This window comes from Danio aesculapii, chromosome 8 (genome assembly GCF_903798145.1).
Source record: "Danio aesculapii chromosome 8, fDanAes4.1, whole genome shotgun sequence".
Taxonomy (NCBI): domain Eukaryota; kingdom Metazoa; phylum Chordata; class Actinopteri; order Cypriniformes; family Danionidae; genus Danio; species Danio aesculapii.
The window spans coordinates 1,421,218-1,443,938 of NC_079442.1; the positions used below are offsets into that span (position 1 = coordinate 1,421,218).

Below are 22,721 nucleotides of genomic sequence, written 5' to 3' on the forward strand. Positions count from 1 at the left end.
CACATATATTTCACTAACAAGTGTAAATTGGTTGTTTTTGCATTACTATTATTATTATTCTTTCTTCCGGTTTGGAAATAGATTTTGAAGCTGCGTCACGGCCATGAGATCCTTGTGTAAATTCCAGCGTGGAGACTGGATGTCTGTACCGGCGGGTACAAGGTGATGTCTTTGAGTTTTCATCATTAACTCAAGAGAAAGACTTGGTTCGAACTAATCAGCATGCTCTATTTTGAATGAGGTGCAACTTCATTAATATGCATGATATGGCTTCGAAGACTGTTACAGTGTTCAGAGAGACGCCACGCTGTGTTGCCAACCGTAATTAAAACAAGTGGAAGAAGAAGAATTGTTCAGAGAGACAGGTCATCAGTGTTAGGTTTATAAATGTGCTACAACGAAGGTTTGGTTTACAATAGCCCGCTATGAGAGAGCAGCTGGACTCACGTGTGGATTACAGTGGTCTGCTAACATGCGACAAAAATACATTCGTAAGGACATTTTATACCCGAGAGCTTTTCACATCTGGAAATGGTGAAATCCAGATTTGCCGCTCAACTTCTTTAAAAAAAAAAGACGCAGTTCCAGTTGGTGTTGATCGTCCTGTCTCAACAGATTTGATAAGTGTGTGACCGGTGTTCTTTGTTTATGTTTATTCAGAGAGCTGAGTTAGTATTTTCATAGTTACTAAGTTTACAGTATGTTAATATCACTACAATATAATGGACTGAAAGATCCGCTGTAAATGCTGCCCTCCGTATGTAAACACCTTAATCAAACTATTACCATTGTGTAGGATTTTCACCACATTCTGTGACAGGATAGTCTATACACACACACGGCTCTCTGACACTATTCTCTGCACCTACCGAGTGCATCCAAGTTACCGAGAAATGCGGAGGCTTTTTTTTCCTCCCCCATACGCCATGCGGAATCAAACACTTCATTAAAACTACACTCTTCCAGCAGTTCCTCGCATCCAATATCTGGTTTGTCATGGGGGGCATGCAGGAAATGTTCCTGAATGAAAGTGAAAGTGCCAAACTGCAGTTAAAGTTGACAAATTAATGATTTGGCAAATTATTCAATGACTGATGTCCATGTGAACAGTCACTGTCTTTCTCCCCTGTGTCTGTGTGTTTGTTTTGCTTCTGTGAAAATCAGCGCGTACTTGAACTGAAACTCTCAGTTTTATGCAAAACTTTCAATGAACTACTGAGATTTTATATTCATAAATTCAGACTTTCTCCTTAATAATATCATTTCCGAAAATACTGTTCGCCTATTATAAATAGCGACTAAAGCACAACATTGTTTACAGTCAATTAAATAGTGCTGATGATGTTTTGAAATCATATCTGCATGAGATTTAATGACTGGATCATCAAATTAGTGTGGTAAACTATATAGGGAGCGTGTCACTAGTTGTCACTGTTCAATAATGAACAATTGTGCGAATGTAAAACCAACTTTAGCTTAATCAGAGTACTGCAGGGAACACAAAAGAAGAGATTTAGAAGAATGTTGGAAAAAAGCACAGATTGACATTCATCGCTGATTTTATGTTCCAGCATTCTTCAGAATATCTTCCAGAAGGAAGAAACTCAAGCAGGAGGAGGAGAAAATAATATATAATATATTAATAATATATTTTTGAGTGAACTGCAGTCAGTGAAGGGAGGATAAACTCTTACCCCTGACAGTGAACGTTCTGCATTCTTCCTCTTTTCTGTGGCTGTGGAGGTTTTCTGCTTCTGTTCAGCTTTACTCTCCTCTTCTGTTGGTTTGTTTTGCTCTGTGTTTTCTGTTTCTTCCCAGTAGCGCTTTGCAGGCTGAGGGAGGAAAAACACGAGCATGTTCAGAAATCATCAGTTTTCTGTCTTTCATTGAATACAGATGACCAGTATCAATAGGAATAGTGACAAAATAGAGTCAAAAGGGTCTGTGAGGTGTTAAAATACATCTTATTAATATAAAATATGCTAGATAAAATAGAAAGAAATATCAGTGAACGATTTATATATTTTTAATTACTTCAAAAATTCTCTTTTCTAGAACTTTATTTTCCAATAAAATTGTAAAAAACAACTGCAATTATTAAAATGATGCAAAAATATATATTTTCTTATTAGTTTATTTAAATTAATTTAAATTAAATCAAACAATTTAACCAAATCTAACAGACAAACGATAAACTTATGGTAACGTTACTTTAATATGCCAAATAGTAGTTAATAAACACGTTATTAAACATAAATACAGCATTTTCTGACGCTATCGGGATTTTGAAAGCATATTTAATACAGACTACATGTATTTAAAAAATCTAAAAGCATTATTGAGACACTGTTTTGGTAACAATGTAATAGACCATTAATATATTCTAGTTTTAGAATCCAGTAACTTATTAAATTAATTTTAATAAAAATATATACATATTATATAAACATTCATAATATATATTCCTGACTCGGTGAATCTGCATGAAGCATCAGGTAAACAACTTTTCTGCACTATTGTGAATGTCAGAGAACCATAAAGCGAATTATACAACATGAGCCATATATAAGTGATAATTTTTTGTCACGTTTAATCAAAAATAGACTGTTAAAATAGAATTAAATGCCACGAAATGTCGATTATAGCAGCATAAAGCTTAAATCAGCGAACGAGAGGACTTTAATTGGCTGACAGCGTCTTCACAGCGAGTGTCTTTGAGTCTCTGATATGAACAAATAGATTCATGTCGCTGTGATAAAGCGGCTAATATTGCAGTGAGAGGCGGATAAATTAAATTAACCTTTTTCTTCGCCTTTTTCTCCACGTGTGAAGGGTTCAACTCCTCCTGCGCCGCCATGTTTGTTTAAAAGCGTTGAATTCGCTCTTCTTCGTCGCGTGTTGGCGGCAAACAGAACAGCTGAAGAGTGAATGAGCGCCTCCTCCGGGACTATAATGGTGGTCACTGTTATTCACTTAACACCATTGCATACCACCCGCTGATCTATTATTATATGATCCGCAAATGATTAAATGTTATACTAACCCTACTGAAAAAAACAGCTTAAACCAGCCTAAGCTGGTTGGCTGGTTTTAGCTGGTTGACCAGCCTTGTTTTAGAGGGGTTTTGGCCACTTCCAGGCTGGTTTCCAGTCAGGTCTTAGCTGGTCAGGCTGGAAAATGATCAGCTTAAACCAGCTTAAACCAGCTTGACCAGCCTGGTTTAAGCTGGACATAGCTGGTTTTGGCTGGGCTCCCAGCCTGGCTAGGCTGGTCAAGCTGGTTCTAGCTGGTCATTTTCCAGCCTGACTAGCTAAGACCATTCTGGAAATGGCTGGAAACCAGCCTGGAAGTGGCCAAAACCCCTCTAAAACAAGGCTGGTCAACCAGCTAAAAGCCAGCCAACCAGCCTAGGCTGTTTTTTTCAGTAGGGAAATCCACATACTATCAATTTATTTTAAATATTATGAATTAGTTTTACTGTTATGCCACTTTAGTTGAGGTTTTAGCAATAATTTTGAGTGTTTTTGTTAGCTTTTAGTACATCAAACGAGAAGTAGTAGTGCTATGGCTAAAAGCTAGCTTTAGCTTTCACTAACTTACTTGGCAACTTAGTTGAAACTAGCTTAAATATATACATATTTAATTTACTTCGGTTAACAATTGTTTTTTTATTAGTTAATTGAAAGAAATCCGGCAACACGGTGTCTCAGTAGTTAGCACTTTCGCCTCACAGCAAGAAGGTCGCCGGTTCGATGTATGTCCTCCCAGTGTTGGTGTGGGTTTCCTCCTGGTGCTCCGGTTTCCCCCACAGTCCAAACACATGCGCTATAGGTGAACTGATAAACTAAATTGGCCGTAGTGTATGGGTGTTTGCTGCAGCTGGAAGGGCATCCGCTGGGTGAAACATATGCTGGATAAATTGGCGGTTCATTCCATTGTGGCGACCCCCGATGAATAAGAGACAAAGCTGAAGGAAAATGAATGATTGAATGCAGCAAACCTTCAATGCCGCTTCATTAAAGGTGATTTAATACTATCAGCATAATGTTAAAGCAGATTGATAATAGAATAAAATAATGCGAGTTATATATAGCGGATCATCTAACATTCACATTCAGGTGTGAAAAAACAGGTTTAGACTTTAGAGAAATGCCTGAAATCATTGTTTTATCAGTCGATCTTCCTGCTGGAAACTCTGTCTCACTCATCTACTGTTTAGTGATGTATAATGCATTGTTCCTCTTTTACAAGCACTCATGATTACACAATAAAGGCTTTTTATTCTGTACAGCGGTATTGTGTTTACTCAGGCTGGCCTTTTCTCCTGTTAAAGAATGACTATCTTATGAAGAAAGACTGCAGGAACAAGGAAGAAGGAAAAACTGCTTGACCGTTAACGGGAAGACAGTACAGAAGTACACCACTGAAACAAAACTATGAACTACAATGTTTAATTACTCATCTAATATAAAAAAAAAGTTTATTTTGAATGGTTTAAGGCGGCTCGGTGGCTCAATGGTTAGCACTGTGGTCTCACAGTAAGAAGGTCGCTGGTTCAAGTCCCAGCTGGGTCAGTTGGCATTTCTGTGTGGAGTTTGCATGTTCTGTTGGTGTGGGTTTCCTCCGGGTGCTCCGGTTTCCCCCACAGTCCACACACAAGTGCTATAGGGGAACTGATCAACTAAATGGGTCATAGTGTATGGGTGAGTGTGTATGGGTGTTTCCCAGTACTGGGTTTCAGTTGAAAGGGTATCCACTGAATGGTCAAAAATGAATGGTTTAAGAGTTACATCAGAAATTCATACCAGATATATTATTGTTGTCAGTCACAAAACAGCAAATGTTCACTCTGCATCAACAACACCAAACTTGAAAACAGAAGTAAACAGATTAATATTTTATTATCAATTTATTTGCTATGAAAAATTTATTAATAACAGTTATAATAATAAAAAATCTGACAGCAAAGCAAAGGGTCAGATATGATGTAAACCGAGTAAAAGGTCAACGCTGAAATGTGAAACTGTTACAAAAGGCTTTATCTCTGTTTTCCCAATACAAAACAATGTTATTTCAATCAAACAGGCACACACACACACACACACACACACACACACACACACACACACACACACACACACACACACACACACGCACACACACGCACACACACGCACCTGAATGATTCTGAGTATTAAAGTTGTCGATTTCTTCAGTTCATCTTTAGCACAACTGATAACACTTTACTTGAAGGGGTGTTCATAAGACTGTCATTACACCTTTATAATCATGATATGACACCTGAACTTTTATGCATGTTTATAACAACTGTTATTAAGTGTCATTCACTCATTAATGTCATTTTAAATACTAAGATGACATTAGTTGTTATGACAACTTGACATAACAACATCATAACCGGTCTTTATCTTTGTCATGACAAATTGACGTTACAAAGACAGCAAAACCTGTCATGATGCATTATAATCGTGTCATGAATTTTTTTCTTCTCACGTTTTCAGTGGAATAAACTGTATTTGTCATTAAAACGTCTCATTATAAGTGTCGTAACTCATTATAAAGCGTTAATTAATATTTAATGACATCTTAATAATAAATTCAGCTTGTGCCACTGTGGCTGAGGTAAAAAAATATTAGTGAGGCTGTTATTAAATTCATGACATATTTATAAAGGCTTCATGACCATCATGTTTATGACAGATTTATGACATGTTTTTCTGTCTAGGCAATGTCAAGTGGTCATGAAGACAAAAGTTGGTTGTGATTTATTTACTTATGTCAAGTTGTCATAACAAACCATGTAATCTTTGCATTTAAAATGACACAACTGAGCCAATGACACTTAATAACAGTTGTCATAAGCATGCATAAAATGTCATTCACATTCAGGTGGCATATCAAGATTATAAAGGTTTAATGACAGTCTTTTGATCTTTGCATTTAAATTGACATAACAGAGCGAATGATGCTTAATAATGGTTGTTATAAGCATGCATAAGCTCTCCTTCACATTCAGGAGGTGTCATATCATGATTATAAAGTTTTATTGACAGTCTTATGACCAGTCTTATTATCTTTGCACTTAAACTGAAATAACTGAGTGAATGAGGCTTAATAATAGTTGTTATAAGCATGCATATGATCTCATTTACATTCAAGTGTCAAATCATGATTATAAAGGTTTAATGACAGTTTTATGATCTTTGCATTTAAACTGAGCAAATGATGCTTAATAATGGTTGTTATAAGCATGCATAAGATCTCTTTCACATTCAGTAGGTGTCATATCATGATTATAAAGTTTTATTGAGTCTCATAAACAGTCTTATGATCTTTGCATTTAAACTGACATAACTGAGCGAATGATGCTTAATAATGGTTGTTATAAGCATGCATAAGATCCCATTCACATTCAACTGTCATATCATGATTATAAAGGTTTAATGACAGTCTTATGAACAGTCCTATGATCTTTTGCATTTAAATTGACATAACTGAGCAAATTATGCTTAAGAACAGATGTTATAAGCATGCATAAGATCTCATTGAGACGTGTCAAATGATTATAAAGGTTTAATGACAGTCTTATGAACAGTCTTATGATCTTTTGCATTTAAATCGACATAACTGAGCAAATGATGCTTAATAACAGATGTTATAAGCATGCATAAGATTTCATTGAGACGTGTCAAATGATTATAAAGGTTTAATGACAGTCTTATGATCTTTGCATTTAACATGACATAACTGAGCGAATGATGCTTAATAATGGTTGTTATAAGCATCCATAAGATCTCATTCACATTCAACTGTCATATCATGATTATAAAGGTTTAATGACAGTCTTATGAACAGTCCTATGATCTTTTGCATTTAAATTGACATAACTGAGCAAATTATGCTTAATAACAGATGTTATAAGCATGCATAAGATCTCATTGAGACGTGTCATATGATTATAAAGGTTTAATGACAGTCTTATGATCTTTGCATTTAACATGGCATAACTGAGCGAATGATGCTTAATAACAGACGTTTTAAGCATGCATATCTCATTGAGACGTGTCATATCATGATTATAAAGGTGTAATGACAGTCTTATGAACACCCCTTCAAGTAAAGTGTTAAATGCTAAAATGAACTGCAATAAAAGCCAAACGTTTACATATTATGATCACATGATTGATAAATGTCCTGTTTTTTGTGTCCCGTATGATAACCTGATCTCAGAACAGGAGCTTGATCCTCAGACGAGGCTTTACTTTTTATGTAGTGTTTACTTTGCTGCTGTAATTCTGCCATGGAATAAAACCCCATTCATGGCTTTAGGCTATAAAACTAAAAAAGCATCACTGCTATAACCTTTAGTGCACTGTAAAAAAATATCCCTTAATTCAGTGTTTCCCAACCCTGTTCCTGAAGGCACACCAACAGTACACATTTTCAACCTCTCCCTCATCAAACACACCTGAATCAACTCTTCATAACATCAGAAGAGACTCCAACACCTGAAGTGAATGGGTCAGAAAAGGGAGACATCCAAAATATGTACTGTTGGTGTGCCTCCAGGAACAGGGTTGGGAAACACTGCCTTAATTAACAGTTTCCGTATTTCATGATTCACAGGGGTTTTCTCACTTATTTTCAGTCATGAATTGCATTATGGGACTTTTATTTACTGCTCTGGTGACTTTTGATGTTGAAAATTCAACTGTGCAGCTTAACAAAGTGACTTTTGTTGACATTTTAAGAGTTTTGAAACAATATATTGTGTTATAAAGTATATAAAGACAGAAATAAGTCTGTAAAATAATTGAAAATGCACTGTAAGATTATTACCAGGTTTTTGCTAAATAATTTAAGATACCAATACAGACAATTTATCACTAGAAATGATTAAAAATGTCATTAAAAGTCAGTTTATCAAACATTTCAACATTAAGGGCTCTATCACAGACCTGGCGCAATACAGCGCAATATGTGTATGGCGCGATTTGTTGCTATTTTCAGACCAGCGCAACTAATTTTCACATTTTGCACCACGTTGTTTAAATAGCAAATCCATTTGCGCCACTTTGTGGACTCATGTGTGTGCTGGTCTATAAAGGAGGTGTGTTAAGGCGCAATGTTGGTGCGTTGCTATATTGAGAAACTGAAATAGACCGCGTCATTGACCAACTAAAAGCTGCCCTAAAGTCCAGCAGAGCGCGTTAGTTATGTACCTATGCAGATCGAAAACGCTTAATACACACAGGATGATCAGCAATACACAAATATCTTTACATATAAAAAAATTAAAGGATTAAAATGTTACAAAAATGATTATTTTCTACATCAATATAAACACCACTGCCTCCATGCCTTCTTCACCTCGGGGGGCTTTAACAGTTTATTCATGACCATCTGCATCTGTATAATGTTATTATTATCACCAGTGTTATTGATTATCTGCAGATTTATATTTGTTTTAATAAACACAAGTGTAGATTTGTCCAGCTGTGGGGTTTTGGAGACGTCTGCATCACCATATGGAGCATAAGAACAGGACGTGTGTTTGGATATAACTCAGTGTTTTGACCACACTTCATTATTATTGATCATTTATTCCTTTGCTGGAGATTAGAACTGAATTTAGAAATAGTTTTGACACAAATCTTTGTGCTTAACAAAGGAATTTAAATATGCCGGCTAATGGATGTGTTCAGTGGAGTGAGTTTCCACCAACTCCACCAAAGTAAAGGAGTAAAGTAAATAGTGAATTAAAGAGAAAGTAAAGAGGCTGAATGGAGGAGGCTCGTTCTTTATCCTCGCGCTGCAGATGCTCTGTTTAACTGTTTTCTCACTAGTGAAGCCTTTAGTTTTTACATTTACAAAGTCCGTCATGTAAATAGCAAATGCACCATGGAGCGACGCAACTCTTAAAGGGAATGGGAGATAAGACTCTGATTGGTTTAATGCACATTGTGCTCAAAACACACCCAGAACTCATTAAGAGAATAAGCACAACCCTGTTAGACCAGGCACAGAGCGTATTTATCTGTCCTTAAAATAGCAAAAGTGGACTCAGACACACACTCAATGCAGCTTTAGACTTTGCGCCTAGATCATTAAAATAGAGCCCTAAAAGTTGCTGTTTAAGTCACATGAAGCTTAAAAAATGACAGAAAACTGTTAACTTGTAGATATTCTTCACAATGTGTAATTAATCATTAATAAGGTTTCCTACTGACCTGTAGTAAAAAATGCAGCAGGTTCAAAACAGAATGAATATTCAAGCTTTGATATGTAACAAGTCGGTAACCATGATGATACATTCTAAATATGGCGTATTCCACCGTACATGAGCAACATTGATCCAATGCTCTATAAGGCACAATATGATCTATTGGAATTCAGTTATTGCTACAATCCTTTCAACGACCTCATTGGTCAAAAACTGACAAGACGTAAAACTTCAGCCACAGAAGGAATGGAATGGAAAAACGTGCAAATCGTGGTCACAATTCATCCCAAGTTTAAAGAAACACTCCACTTTGTTTATTTTTGAGATTTCTGAGTTGAGTTTTACCATTTTTCCATCCTTTAAACTGATTTCTGTGTCTGGCGGGAGCACTTTTAGCTTAGCTTAGCATAGATTGTTGAATCGGATTAGACCATTAGCATCTCGCTCCAAAAAGGAATGAGTTTTTGATCACTTTAGTATTTGAAGCTGGAATTTTCTGTTGTGTACATCATCAAATAAGACTGATAAAAGGTGAACAGATGCTATTTTCTAGGCTGATATGGCTAAACGACTTTGAATGAGATGCTAATGGTCTAATCGGATTCAATGATTTATGCTAAGCTAAGCTAAAAGTGCTCACGCCAGACTCGGAGATCACCTGAATGGATTCAAAAATGGTAAAACTCAACTCTTTAACTCTAGGGGAGCTGTAAAATGAGTCGATTTCCAAAAAAAGTGGAGTGTTCCTTTAAAAATAACCTTTAATTCTCTTCCCCAAAAAACCCTAAAAGACCCTCAGGTATGTAAGCATCGCTGTATTCTCTATATTGAAGCTTTAAAGGGATAGTTCATAAAAAAATGACATTTTAAAGTTAATTTAGGTGACTTTTTTTGCTTCAGTAGAGCATTACAGAAGATTTTTAGCTGAATTTGTGATTTATATAATGGCAGTCAATAGTTACCCATTTTCGAGATTAAAAATAAACACATAAAAACAAGTCTAAATCAATCCTTGTGGCTCCTGATGACACACTTATGTGCTCTTATGAAGCAGAACTGCAAAAAATTAAACATTATATACAAGACTATTAGCTTTAATCCACAGCCTGAGATTAAACACTCATGCACACTAATAATAAATACAATAAAGCTAATAATAATAATAATATAATATTATTAACTAATAATAAATAATGTTCAATTTCTGGCACAGACCCATCGCTTTGCTTCATAAGAGCTTAATGTATCATCAGGAGCCACACGGATTGATTTGGACTTGTTTATATGTGTTTATTTTTAATTTTAATAATGGGTAACCATTGACTGCCATTATATAAATCACCAAACACTACAATTTCAGCTAAAAATCTTCAGTAATGTTCTCCAGAAGAAACATCACCAACCACCCCAGGGTGAATAAACTAACGGGAAATCTTTAGGTGAACCATTCCTTTAACAGCATAAAAATTAATGACTATAATAGAAGAGAGAACGTCATATTTGAGAATAATGAGAATTATACATAGACAACAAAGATGTTTTTAGTGGAAAATGTAAAAGTTAAATCCTTTTAAAGCAAAATGTCATTTTATTTGGGTGAGATGAATTGCGACCTGGTTGTTTGTGTGGGATTGAATGGTGTTAGACAGCGAAACGGCTGTAAAAGCGGGATCGGGGGAATGTGTCAGAAATCCTCCTCTTCCAGACTCAGGTGGCTCTGCTTCTTGCGGACGTTCCAGTGTAAACATTGAGCCAGACTCTCGAACCAGTCGTTCACCGGATCACGGAAACAGATGGACGGAAGAGGAAAACACGACGTGGTGATGGTGATACTGGACAAAAGAGAGAGCATTACATCAGTTATAAATAAATAAGTAAGTGAATAAATAAATAACTAAGTAAATAAGTAAATAAATAAGTAAATATTTAATTGAATAAGTAAATAACTAAGTAAATAAGTAAATAAATAAGTAAATATTTAATTGAATAAGTAAATAAATAAATAAGTAAATAAATAAAGTAACTAAGTAATTAAGCAAATAAGTAAATAAATAAGTAATTAAGTAAATAATTAAATAAGTAAATAATTAAGCAAATAAGTAAATAAATAAGTAAATAAATAATTAAATAAGTAAATAATTAAGCAAATAAGTTAATAAGTAATTAAGTAAATAAATAAGTAAATAAATAAGTAATTAAGTAAATAATTAAATAAGTAAATAATTAAGCAAATAAGTAAATAAATAAGTAAATAAATAATTAAATAAGTAAATAATTAAGCAAATAAGTTAATAAGTAATTAAGTAAATAAATAATTAAGTAAATAAATAAGTAAATAAATAAGTAATTAAGTAAATAATTAAATAAGTAAATAATTAAGCAAATAAGTAAATAAATAAGTAAATAAATAATTAAATAAGTAAATAATTAAGCAAATAAGTTAATAAGTAATTAAGTAAATAAATAATTAAGTAAATAAATAAGTAAATAAATAACCAAGTAAATAAGTACATAAATAAGTAAATGAGTAAATAAATAAGTAAATTAATAATTAAATAAGTAAATAACTAAATAAGTAATTAATTGAATAAGTAAATGAATAAGTACATAAGTAAATAAGTAAATAAAGTAACTAAGTAAAAAATTAAGCAAATAAGTAAATAAAGAAGTATTTAAGTAAATAATTAAATAAATGAGTAAATAATTAAGCAAATAGGTAAATAAATAAGTAAATAAATAATTAAATAAGTAAATAATTAAGCAAATAAGTAATTAAGTAAATAAAAAAGTAATTAAGTAAATAAATAAATAAGTAATTAATTGAATAAGTAAATAAATAAGTACATAAGTAAATAAATAAGTAAATAAATAAAGTAACTAAGTAAAAATTAAGCAAATAAGTAAATAAATAAGTAATTAAGTAAATAAATAAACAAATAAGTAAATAAATAAATAAGTAAATAAAGAAGTAAATTAATAATTAAATTAGTAAATAAATAAATACATAAACAAATCAATACATAAGCAAATAAGTAAAAAAAAAAAAAAATAATTCAGACTTCAGTCTGAAAAGACTTTTTTGTTGTCAACTTGGCAACCTTCGTGTGTGTGTGTGTGTGTGTGCGTGTGTGGGTATGTGTGTGTGTGGAGTCATCACTTTAGGAAAACCTCGCTCCAATGTTTTGAATTTACACTGCAATACCTCTGTCAACCACTAGTCAATCCTACACGCTGCACTTTCAATTTAGGTGTTCAGTAAATTCTCTGCTGAAATTTCCTGGTAATTAGCATTTAACACAGATGCAGAAGTCGCTCACCTGTCTCCGCATGCAATCTCCTGGCGTCTCCTGCCGTCGAGCGACACCCAGGCCGTGTTTCGGGCGTCCCGGGACAGCATGATCTGCAAGCACAGTAGTGTTGAGTGACGGTCCTCATGCACTGAACACTGTATTACGACAGAGACTAGAAAATAAACAAGACATGTCACTTGTGTAGTTTTGAATGGGGAAAAGTGTAATGGTCAGTATGGCGAATGAAGCCCCGGCTTCTAGTACAGGAGCCAATCATCGATCACTATAGACTGAGTATGCTCTGGGGGAGGGGCTTAGTCCATGTGTGTGTTTCTGCAGCTTCATTATGAATCCTCTGGGGTCGACGAATGCACTGAAATCTCAGCCAATACTTGCTTCACACACATGAGAACAAGATCTGCATAAAGCTTGACATTTCTTCTTTCAAACGAAGCAATTACTCTTGAAAACAAATGTTCTCTGGTTTTGTAATCTGTATGAAACGGACAGAGCTGGACACTGCACATGCTGCGGTGTCACTGTTGCAGATGTGTACATTGCGATTTCGATGCTAAAGCAGTATATTGTGCACAGTTGTGATATATACGCTGCCTTTGTGGTTACGCTTTGGCTCACCTTAAGCTCCACGCCGGCTGGAACCACGATGGGTCTGAAGGACAGAGAGTGCGGGCAGATGGGAGTGATCATGATGGCCGGGACGTTTGGGTGGATCATGGAGGCTCCGGCTGCCACTGCGTACGCTGTGCTTCCAGTAGGAGTCGACACCAACACTCCTGAAAGATATTCATATCTTTACAGCCTGTATGAATGATGCACAGAGTGCTGGAGAGCACTTTTAAATTTCATTGTACCCGTGACAATGACAATAAAGATCTATTCTATTCGGTTCAGTTCTATCTGTTTAGTCCTATTCTACTTTATTTGGTTCTATACTACTCAGTTACATTTTTTTCTATTTAATTCTATTCTATTCTCTGGTTTAATTCTATTCAGTTCCAATCTACTTTATCCGGTTCTAATTGATTCCATTTAGTTCTATTCTATTCGGTCCTACTCTATTCTGTGCTGTTTTATTCTATTCTATTCATTTCTATTCTGTTCAGCTCGGTCCTATATTCATCTATTCTATCCACTTCTACTCTACTTTGTTCAGTTCTAATCTATTCTGTTCCATTCGGTTCTATTCTTTTTAGTTTAGTTCTATTCTATTTGATTCTAATCCATTCTGTTCAGTTCTATTCTATTGGCTTCTAAGCTATTCTGCTCTATTCTATTCAGTTCTGTTCAGTTCGTTTCTATTTGGTTCTTGTCTATTCTGTACTAATCTGTTCTATTCTATTTTCATCTATTCTATTCAGTTCTATTCTATTTGGTCCTAATCTATTCTGTTCTGCTCTATTCAGTTCTATTCTATTCGGTTGTATTCTATTCATTTCTATTCTGTTCAGTTCTGTTTTCATCTATTTTATTTAGTTCTATTCAGTTCCAATCTAGTCTGTTCTATTTGGTTCTATTCTATTTAGGTTAGTTCGATTCTATTCTGTTCAGTTCTATTCTATTTGCTTCTAATCTATTCTGCTCTATTCAGTTCTATTCCATTCGGTTCTATTCTGTTCAGTTCTATTCTATTTGGTACTAATCTATTCTGTTCTTTTCAATTCTGTTCTATCTTTTTTTCATCTATTCTATACTGTTCAGTTCTATTCTATTCTATTTGCTTGTAATTTATTCTGCTTTGTTCAGTTCTATTCTATTTGGTTCTATTCTATTCGGTACTAATCTATTCTGTTCTGTTCTATTTAGTTCTATTCTATTTTCATCTATTCTATTCAGTTCTATTCTATTCAGTCCTAATCTATTCTGTTCTATTCTACTTGGTTCTACTCTATTCTATTAATTTCTATTATGTTCAGTTCTATTCTACGTTATTAAGTTCTAATCTATTTTGTTCTATTTGGTTCTATTCTGTTCAGTTCTATTCATTTTGCTTCTAATCTATTCTGCTCTATTCAGTTATATTCTATTCGGTTCTATTTTCAGTTCTATTCTATTTGGTTCTACTCTATTCCATTCATTTCTATTTTGTTCAGTTCAACTCTATTTTCTTCTATAATATTCAGTTCTATTCTACTTCATTCAGTTCTAATCTATTCTGTTCTAATCTATTTAGTTTTGTTTTATTATATTCTATTCTATTCAGTTGTAATCTATTCTGTTGTATTCTATTTAGTTCAGTTCTATTCTACTCTAATCAATTCAATTTTATTCGGTTCTAATCTATTCTACTTTATTCAGTTCTATTCTATTCAGTTGTATTCTATTCACTTCTAATCAGTTCAGATCTGTTTTATTTGCATCTATTCTATTCAGTTCTATTCTACTTTATTTAGTTCTATTTTACTCTGTTCTATTCAGTTGTATTTAGTTTAGTTCTATATTCTACTTTATTTGGTTCAAATTTATTCTGTTCAGTTCTATGCTATTTTATTCTATCCTGTTTAGTTCTATTCTATTCAGTTCTATTTGATACTATTCTATATTACTGATGTAAATGAATGATGTTTCACACTAACCGTCTCCTTGAACAGTGGTGATCAGGTGACCGTCCAGAAACAAGTCTACATTGGAGAGGTATGAAGACGGCCCTCTGTCTACAACAACTTCATTCAGCACCTGACAGGCAGAGTTACAGAAAATAAGCATTCAATATGAAAACACAAGAAAGACAATAAAATGGAAACACATTTTAAAGGGGACCTATTATGCCCCTTTTTATGTAAAATAAGTCTCTGATGTCCTTGGAGTGTGTGTGTGTGTGTGTGTGTGTGTGTGTGTGTGTGTGTGTGTGTGTGTGTGTGTGTGTGTGTGTGAAGTTTCATCTCAAGATATCACACAAATAATGTTTTAGAACTCTCTGAAACTGACCCGTTAAGCCTTTGATCCTAATAGTGCAGTTTTGGTGTCTGTCGCTTTAAATACAAATATGACTGTGCTCTTTACAGAAGAGGGCGGAGCTACAAATGTCTTTAGAGGTAGATTCAAAACCAATGGTGGACGGCTGCTTCTCACTCAGTGCTGTTTATGCTAATGAGGGAGAGATGCTCACTAGTGGGCGGGGCTTTCCCCCTCTGATGACACGTACAAAGGGAGAATGTCAATCAAAGCGTTCCTGCAGACTATTTCTATCTAGTCTGATTATAAACAATATAATTAATCAATGTTTACCATTAGAGGCTCACTGAAAGTATATAATTACAGGCTCTGGTACTCACTTGATACTGCATAGTTGTGTGGTTGGGTTCAGCGTCTCCATTAGTAAGCTTTAAACTGTTCTCCTCCGACGATTCCTTCTCTCGAACCGCTTTTACTACTGTGACCTGCAGACGACTGCGCAGGACGAGTGCAGCATTTCCTACAGAAACAACAAGTAAATACTGCAGAAATACTCTACACACACAGTCAATACACACCATGAATAAAAAAACAAGCATAACTGTAAACTCTGAATGGTTTTTGAGTCTGAAATATTTGCATGCATTTATTATCTTCAAAATTTCTCCATATGCACACTGATGCTATATTATTATCTTGAGGTCCTTAGAGGAGAAAAACTCAAACTACAGCTGATCAAATCACCATAAAACAGCTGAGTGACACTCTAAGTCGATCTCTCTCTTTTGTATGTTGTAGTGCTGTATTTATACCATAGTAATCTGCTAGTCTTTGCGCTGCTTGGACTTTTTCCGGCTTAATTATTGTGATCTCCTTATTGCGACCGAGAAATACTGGAAAATCTCTGTAGACGTTTCATGCTGTTCAGCCTTATAATCTTAAAATGTGAGCAAAATCAGCTGTTTTGTCATCACTTTAGACATTACGCTAGAGAATCATTCAAACACTAGCTCTACAGTGACGTTGGTGAATGAGCAGCGGTTTCTGCTGCTGATGTGAATGTATGGCAGAAGAAAGTAGTTCCTCGTACAAAAGGGTTTTTGAGACCCTCCATGTTTGATTTTCATTTTTATACCTTTTTATATCTTTTTGTCACACGATTATGCTGTCGAACTGATGTATAAATGCAATATCACACTCGTAGCAGTGCGATATGGCTGAATATCGGTGGGGGGCACTAAGGCACTCTGCGTGAAGCCTCGAGCCAACACACGCCTCCCGACAGTACCGATACTTGTGTGATATTGCTCATCTATCTGCCACTATGCTGAAACATGGGCATATGAAGCTCCGCCCTGTTTCAAAAAGCACACAATCTCATTTGAATTTAAAGCGACAGTCGCCAAAATGGCACAATTAGGATCAAAGCCTATAAGGGTCAGTCTCAGAGAGTTAGAAAACATTATTTGTGTGGTATTTTGAGCTGAAACTTCACACATACACTCTAGAGATATCTGAGACTCATTTTATGTGTGTATTTTTATATAACAGGTCGCCTTTAATCAAACATTTGTTGTCTTAATAGATTTCTGTTCATTTTTACTGAATTCTTTACAGACACATTACACACAAATTGCTTTTCTTACTCGGAGTGAGTTTCTGTCTTGTTTCTAGTTCAAAAATCTAAAAACTCTTAAATCAAGGAGCCATTTTCTAGACGAGCAAAAAATATTGTGTTGCTTTCAGAAATGGTCATTAAAATTAAGTGATCGTTTCGGTAAAACTTTATAATAACTACACACTATGAATTATATACTAAGCATTAGCATCTAGTGAATTCATTATCTGTTAAGCATTAACTCTACATTAATAATTGTTAGTAAGCAGTTTATAACTGCAGCTACAAATTAGGGGTGGGCGATATGACCTAAAATTAATATCACGGTATTTTTCATCTTTTGAACGGTGACGGTATAATATCATGGTATTACTTTCAATAGCAAAATAATATACATCTCAAGGAAGAACGGACAAAAGAAAGTCTCACTTCTATCACTCTTTAAAAGTTTTGGTTTGGGTCATTGTAAATGCTGAGTCTCGTTATGAGCTGATCTTCATTTCTCTGTGTTGGTGGAATAAAGCAGGCGAGTCAGCCGCACCAATTTATGAGCAGACAGAGCAGGATTCTCATGATGACCACCAGCGCAATACTGCTCTTTGTTATGAGCTGTAGTTTCAGTGTAAACTTAGTAAAGGTGAGTTTCTTTGGCGATGATGTGTACAGTGTTAGATTTTATATTTAGCGGACATTTGCGCTGAACACGCGGTGAATGCAACGCATCGAGATTCAGGCACCTTCTCCGAAAACACTCGATTGATTTCAGCTGGCGGATCAACATTTACCTCATGTCATGATCGCTGCCATCTGCGCCATTATTATTATTATAACTTTAGGTGAGGTTTGCAAACCTGTGCACTTTTCACTCTTCAGCCGTTTGCATTTCCTGCAGTAACAAAAGCTCCCTGTTATCTGACAGCGGGAAGCGTTGAGCGACTGACAGCTAATATGAACCAATACAGCAGCAGGGTAGAGCGATTCAGCAAGTTTTTAGAGAAAATCAAATCAGATTGCACTACAACCATCATATTCAGACACACAAATGCTCCCAAATATATTATGAGGGCGCATAGATTACATTTCGGGCGCTCATGCGACCAAAATGGTTGCAATTTCGAGCCCTGTCGTATAAGGACATGTATTCAGACCACAACTGAACGTTTGAAGAAAATTGAATGCCTTATTATTTAGAATGAGCTATTATTGATGTAAATGCAGCCGTTCAAGACACATAATTGATTTATTACGGTATTGACAGTATTAGAAAATCCATGTCGTGGCCCAATGTCACACCGGTGATGACTATGAAACCGGTGTACCGCCCACCCCTACTACAAATGCTGTATTCTTGACTTATAAGCACCTATATAATGTGCTTAATATTTGTATTTTCATACTTAGTTAATGATTAATTTTTTATTACTAAACTAAGTATCGCATTATTTACAAACCAGTTGTATTTAAGAGTAGTTGAGGGTTTTTAGGATAATTCAGAATGAGTTAGTAAATGATTAATAAACTATTGAAATTAGACAGACTTAATTTAGTAATGAAAAATAAATCATGAACAAAGTATGAAAGTACAAGTATTAAGCACATTATAAATATGTTTGTAAGTCAAGAATACAGCATTTGTAGCTGCAGTTATAAACCGCTTACTAACGTTTATTAATGTAGAGTTAATGCTTAACAGATAATGAATTAAATATTTGCTAATGCTTAATAAATTATTTATAGTGTGTAGTTATTATAAAGTGTTACAGATTATTTAGTTGTTTTAAAGTAAAACTCACTTAATTTTGATTCATTGTTTCTGAAAACAGGACAATAATTTGTACTTGTCTAGAAAATGCTTCTTGATTTAAGAATCTTTAGATATTTGGGCTGGAAACAAGACCAAAACTCAAAGTAAGAAAAGCATTTTTTTGCAGTGCAAACAGAAGTTCAGTCATGCTAATTCAGACTAGAGTATTAAACTAATCTTGTTTATTTTAGTTGGGGATTCCCTAGTCCAGGTGTTAGTAATCTGCACTTAATCTGTGCTTCAGAAAGCCATTTTTAAGCCATGATTAACTATTCTGGGTTAAAACCTACTCCTGGCGCAATTTAAGCCCTGGGAAACAGACAGATTTACCTTCTATAACCTCTGTGACCTGAGACTGGTACGTGTCGAAGTTAAACGGTGTAAGAAAACCCAGAGAACCCAAGTGGAAGGCCATGACTGGAGGCACACTCTCCTAAAACACACACACACACACACACACACACACATGATAAACAGTTGACATCAGAATCATTCGCCCTCCTGTGATTTTTTGTTTTCTTTTTCAAGTTTTCCCAAATGATGTTGAACAGATTCAGGAATTTCTCACAGTATTTCCTACAATATTTTTTCTTAAGGAGAAAGTCTTATTTGTTTTATTTCTGCTAGAATGAAAACAGTTCTTCATTGTTTTAAAGCCATTTTAAGCTCAATATTATAGCTCCCTTAAGCAATATTTTTTTCCGATTGTCTTCAGAACAAAACATCGTTATAAAATAACTTGCCTAATTACCCTAACCTGCCTAGTTAACCTAATTAATCAAGTTAAGCCTTTAAATGTCAATTTAAGCTGTATAGAAGTGTCTTGAAAAATATCTAGTCAAATATCAAGTCAAATATTATGTACTGTCATCATGAGAAATTAAACTATTATTAGAAAAGAGTTAAAAATATTCTCTCCGTTAAACAAAAATTGGTGAAAAAATAAACACAGGGGTTAATAATTCTGATTCAACTGTATATATATATATATGATAAAAAATTATATAAAAATGTAAGTTTTTTGTAAATATTTTTTTTGTATGTGTGTGTGTATCGCATATACATAATACATATATCTGACACACATACATATATACTTTGTCAAAACAAACTTTTATTTTGCATGTGAATAATCGCCATTAATCTTTGCCCAGCACTAATAATAATAATAATAATAATAATAATAATAATAATAATAATAATAATAATACTAATACTATTACTACTACTACTAATAATAATAATACTACTACTACTACTAATAATAATAATATTAATACTACTACTAATAATAATAATAATAATATTATTATTACTACTACTACTACTACTTATAATAATAATAATAATAATAATAATAATAATAATAATACTATTACTGCTAATAATAATTATACTACTACTAATAATAATTATACTACTAATACTACTACTACTAATAATAATAATAATAATTGTAATAATATTAATACTACTACTACTACTACTAATAATAGTAATATTAATACTACTACTACAACTAATATTAATACTACTACTACTACTACTACTACTAATAATAATAATACTAAAAATAATAACATTAAATATACTACTACTACTACTAATAATAATTGTAATAATATTTTTAATACTACTACTACTACTAATAATAATAATAGTAATAATATTAATACTACTACTACTACTATTACTAATAATAATTGTAATAATATTTTTAATACTACTACTACTACTAATAATAATAATAGTAATAATATTAATACTACTACTACTACTATTACTAATAATAATTGTAATAAAAATAAATATACTACTACTACTACTAATAATAATTGTAATAATAAAATTAATACTACTACTACTACTAATAATAATAATAATATTAATACTACTACTACTACTATTATTACTACTACTAATAATAATAATAATTGTAATAATAATATTAATACTATTACTACTAATAATAATACTAATAATAATATTAATACTACTACTACTATTATTATTAATAATAATAATAATAAATATTTTCCAAACCTGGAAGAGAGAGGAGGCGTACAGTAAAGTCCCATCTCCTCCCAAACAAATGATGAAGTCCACGCATTTGGAAATATCATCATAATCTACAAAAACATGTCAACAGGTCACATTTTACACTCTGCATCTAAAATCAGACACACTGCTTAAAGGTTTCTAGCTCAGTGGTTAGCAATGAGGCCTCACAACAAGGTCACTGGTTCGAGTCCTGGCTGGGTCAGTTGGCGTTTCTGTGTGGAGTTTGCATGTACTCCCAGTGTTAGTGTGGGTTTCCTCTAGGTGCTCCGGTTTCCCCCACAGTCCAAACACATGCGCTATAAGGGAATTGATGAACTAAATTGGCTGTAGTGTATGAGTGTGTGTGTGAATGAGTGTGAATGGGTGTTTCCCAGTACTGGGTTGTGGCTGGAAGGGCATCCGCTGCATAAAACATATGCTGGAATAGTTGGTGGTTCATTCCGCTGTGGCAAGTGCTGATAAATAAGGGACTAAGCCGAAGGAAAATGAATGAATGAATGATTGAAGATGAAGCCTCACCTTCTCTAAAAGTGCAAATGTTCTTCTTGACGGAGACAAAGCTCTCACTGGCAAGGGCTGGATCCTCCAGGACTTTCCTCTCCACATAAACAATCATATTTTTTTGCTGAAAGACACAAGAATGAACAAACACAACATTATGTTTTGAAATCACTAAACTGATGTTATGAATGAAAGAAAACTACGCAAGCACTTTTAAAGGAAGCATGATAGTGCTTAGATGATGGTGTCAGTGACACGGCAGAGGCTCAGATTTAAACAGATTACCACTAATCACATACTTAAATCAGTTATTAAAATAAAGTATATGAAAATTTTTAATAAAAATAAATAATAAAAAAGAATAAAAATAAAAATAAAATATCACATACAGGTGTAACCTTAAGAAATGTTCTTGCTACAAATAAATAAATAAATAAATAAATAAATAAAATATACATACAGGTGTGACCTTAAGGAACATTCTTGCTATTAAAAACTAAATAAATAAATAAAATATGAGTACAGGTGTGAGTGTGTCCTTCAGGAACGCCCAAAATTAAAGAAAAGAAAATATATTTTTTAATAAAATAAATAAAAAAATAAAAAAATAAAAAATAAATAAATAAAACAATAATAGAATAAAATATCACATACAGGTGTGACCTCAAGGAATGAATATTTAAAATAAAACTAAATAAAATATGAGTACAGGTGAAAGTGTGCCCAAAATAAAATAAAATTAACATTAACATTAAATTAAAAATAAAATAAAATTAAAATAAATGTACAAAATTAAAATTAAATTAAAAAATAAAATTAAATATAAAATAAAAAAAATCACATACAGGTGTGACCTTAAGGAACGTTCTTGCTATTAAAAATAAATAAATAAATAAAATAAAATAAAACTAGGTAAAATACGAGTACTAGAGTGCGTGTGTCCTTAAGAAATGGTCAAAATAAAACAAAATAAAATAAACATCCAGTGCAGGTGTGACCTTTAGGAATGCACATGCTATTGTTCTCTTCTGTGTGTGTGTATGTGTGTGTGTGTGTGTGTGTGTGTGTGTGTGTGTGTGTGATTTGGCCTGCAGGCATGCTTCTTAAAAGTTCCACTTAAATTTCTTCTTAGAAACAGCCCTCGTCATCTCACTCCACCGGTTCTCGAGTCGTTTGTGTTTTCAGAACAGTGATGAAGGTGGCCCCCCTGCTTATATTTACTCTCTTATTAATGCGAGTGATTTCTATTGTTTTGATACACAGACACACACACCTCCCTGTGCTGAAATC

General features: G+C 33.6%; 2 protein-coding genes across 2 annotated transcripts in view; both read right to left on the reverse strand.

Annotated features, from left to right (window-relative positions):
* wdr46 (WD repeat domain 46) overlaps positions 1–2,900 on the reverse strand; it is a 28,797-nt gene extending 25,897 nt beyond the window's left edge. The window contains exons 1-2 of the mRNA XM_056464581.1: positions 2,801–2,900; positions 1,695–1,832 (exon numbers count right to left, since the gene is read on the reverse strand). Coding sequence (XP_056320556.1) covers positions 1,695–1,832; positions 2,801–2,857 — 195 coding nt within the window. The 5' untranslated portion in view covers positions 2,858–2,900. The remainder of the gene's footprint in view (positions 1–1,694; positions 1,833–2,800) is intronic.
* Positions 2,901–4,882: 1,982 nt separating this feature from the next.
* Positions 4,883–22,721, reverse strand: part of nadka (NAD kinase a) — a 32,685-nt gene continuing 14,846 nt past the window's right edge. Inside the window, exons 5-12 of the mRNA XM_056464582.1 lie at positions 21,450–21,555; positions 20,913–20,998; positions 19,200–19,302; positions 15,828–15,967; positions 15,129–15,228; positions 13,171–13,328; positions 12,562–12,644; positions 4,883–11,076 (exon numbers count right to left, since the gene is read on the reverse strand). Coding sequence (XP_056320557.1) covers positions 10,929–11,076; positions 12,562–12,644; positions 13,171–13,328; positions 15,129–15,228; positions 15,828–15,967; positions 19,200–19,302; positions 20,913–20,998; positions 21,450–21,555 — 924 coding nt within the window. The 3' untranslated portion in view covers positions 4,883–10,928. The remainder of the gene's footprint in view (positions 11,077–12,561; positions 12,645–13,170; positions 13,329–15,128; positions 15,229–15,827; positions 15,968–19,199; positions 19,303–20,912; positions 20,999–21,449; positions 21,556–22,721) is intronic.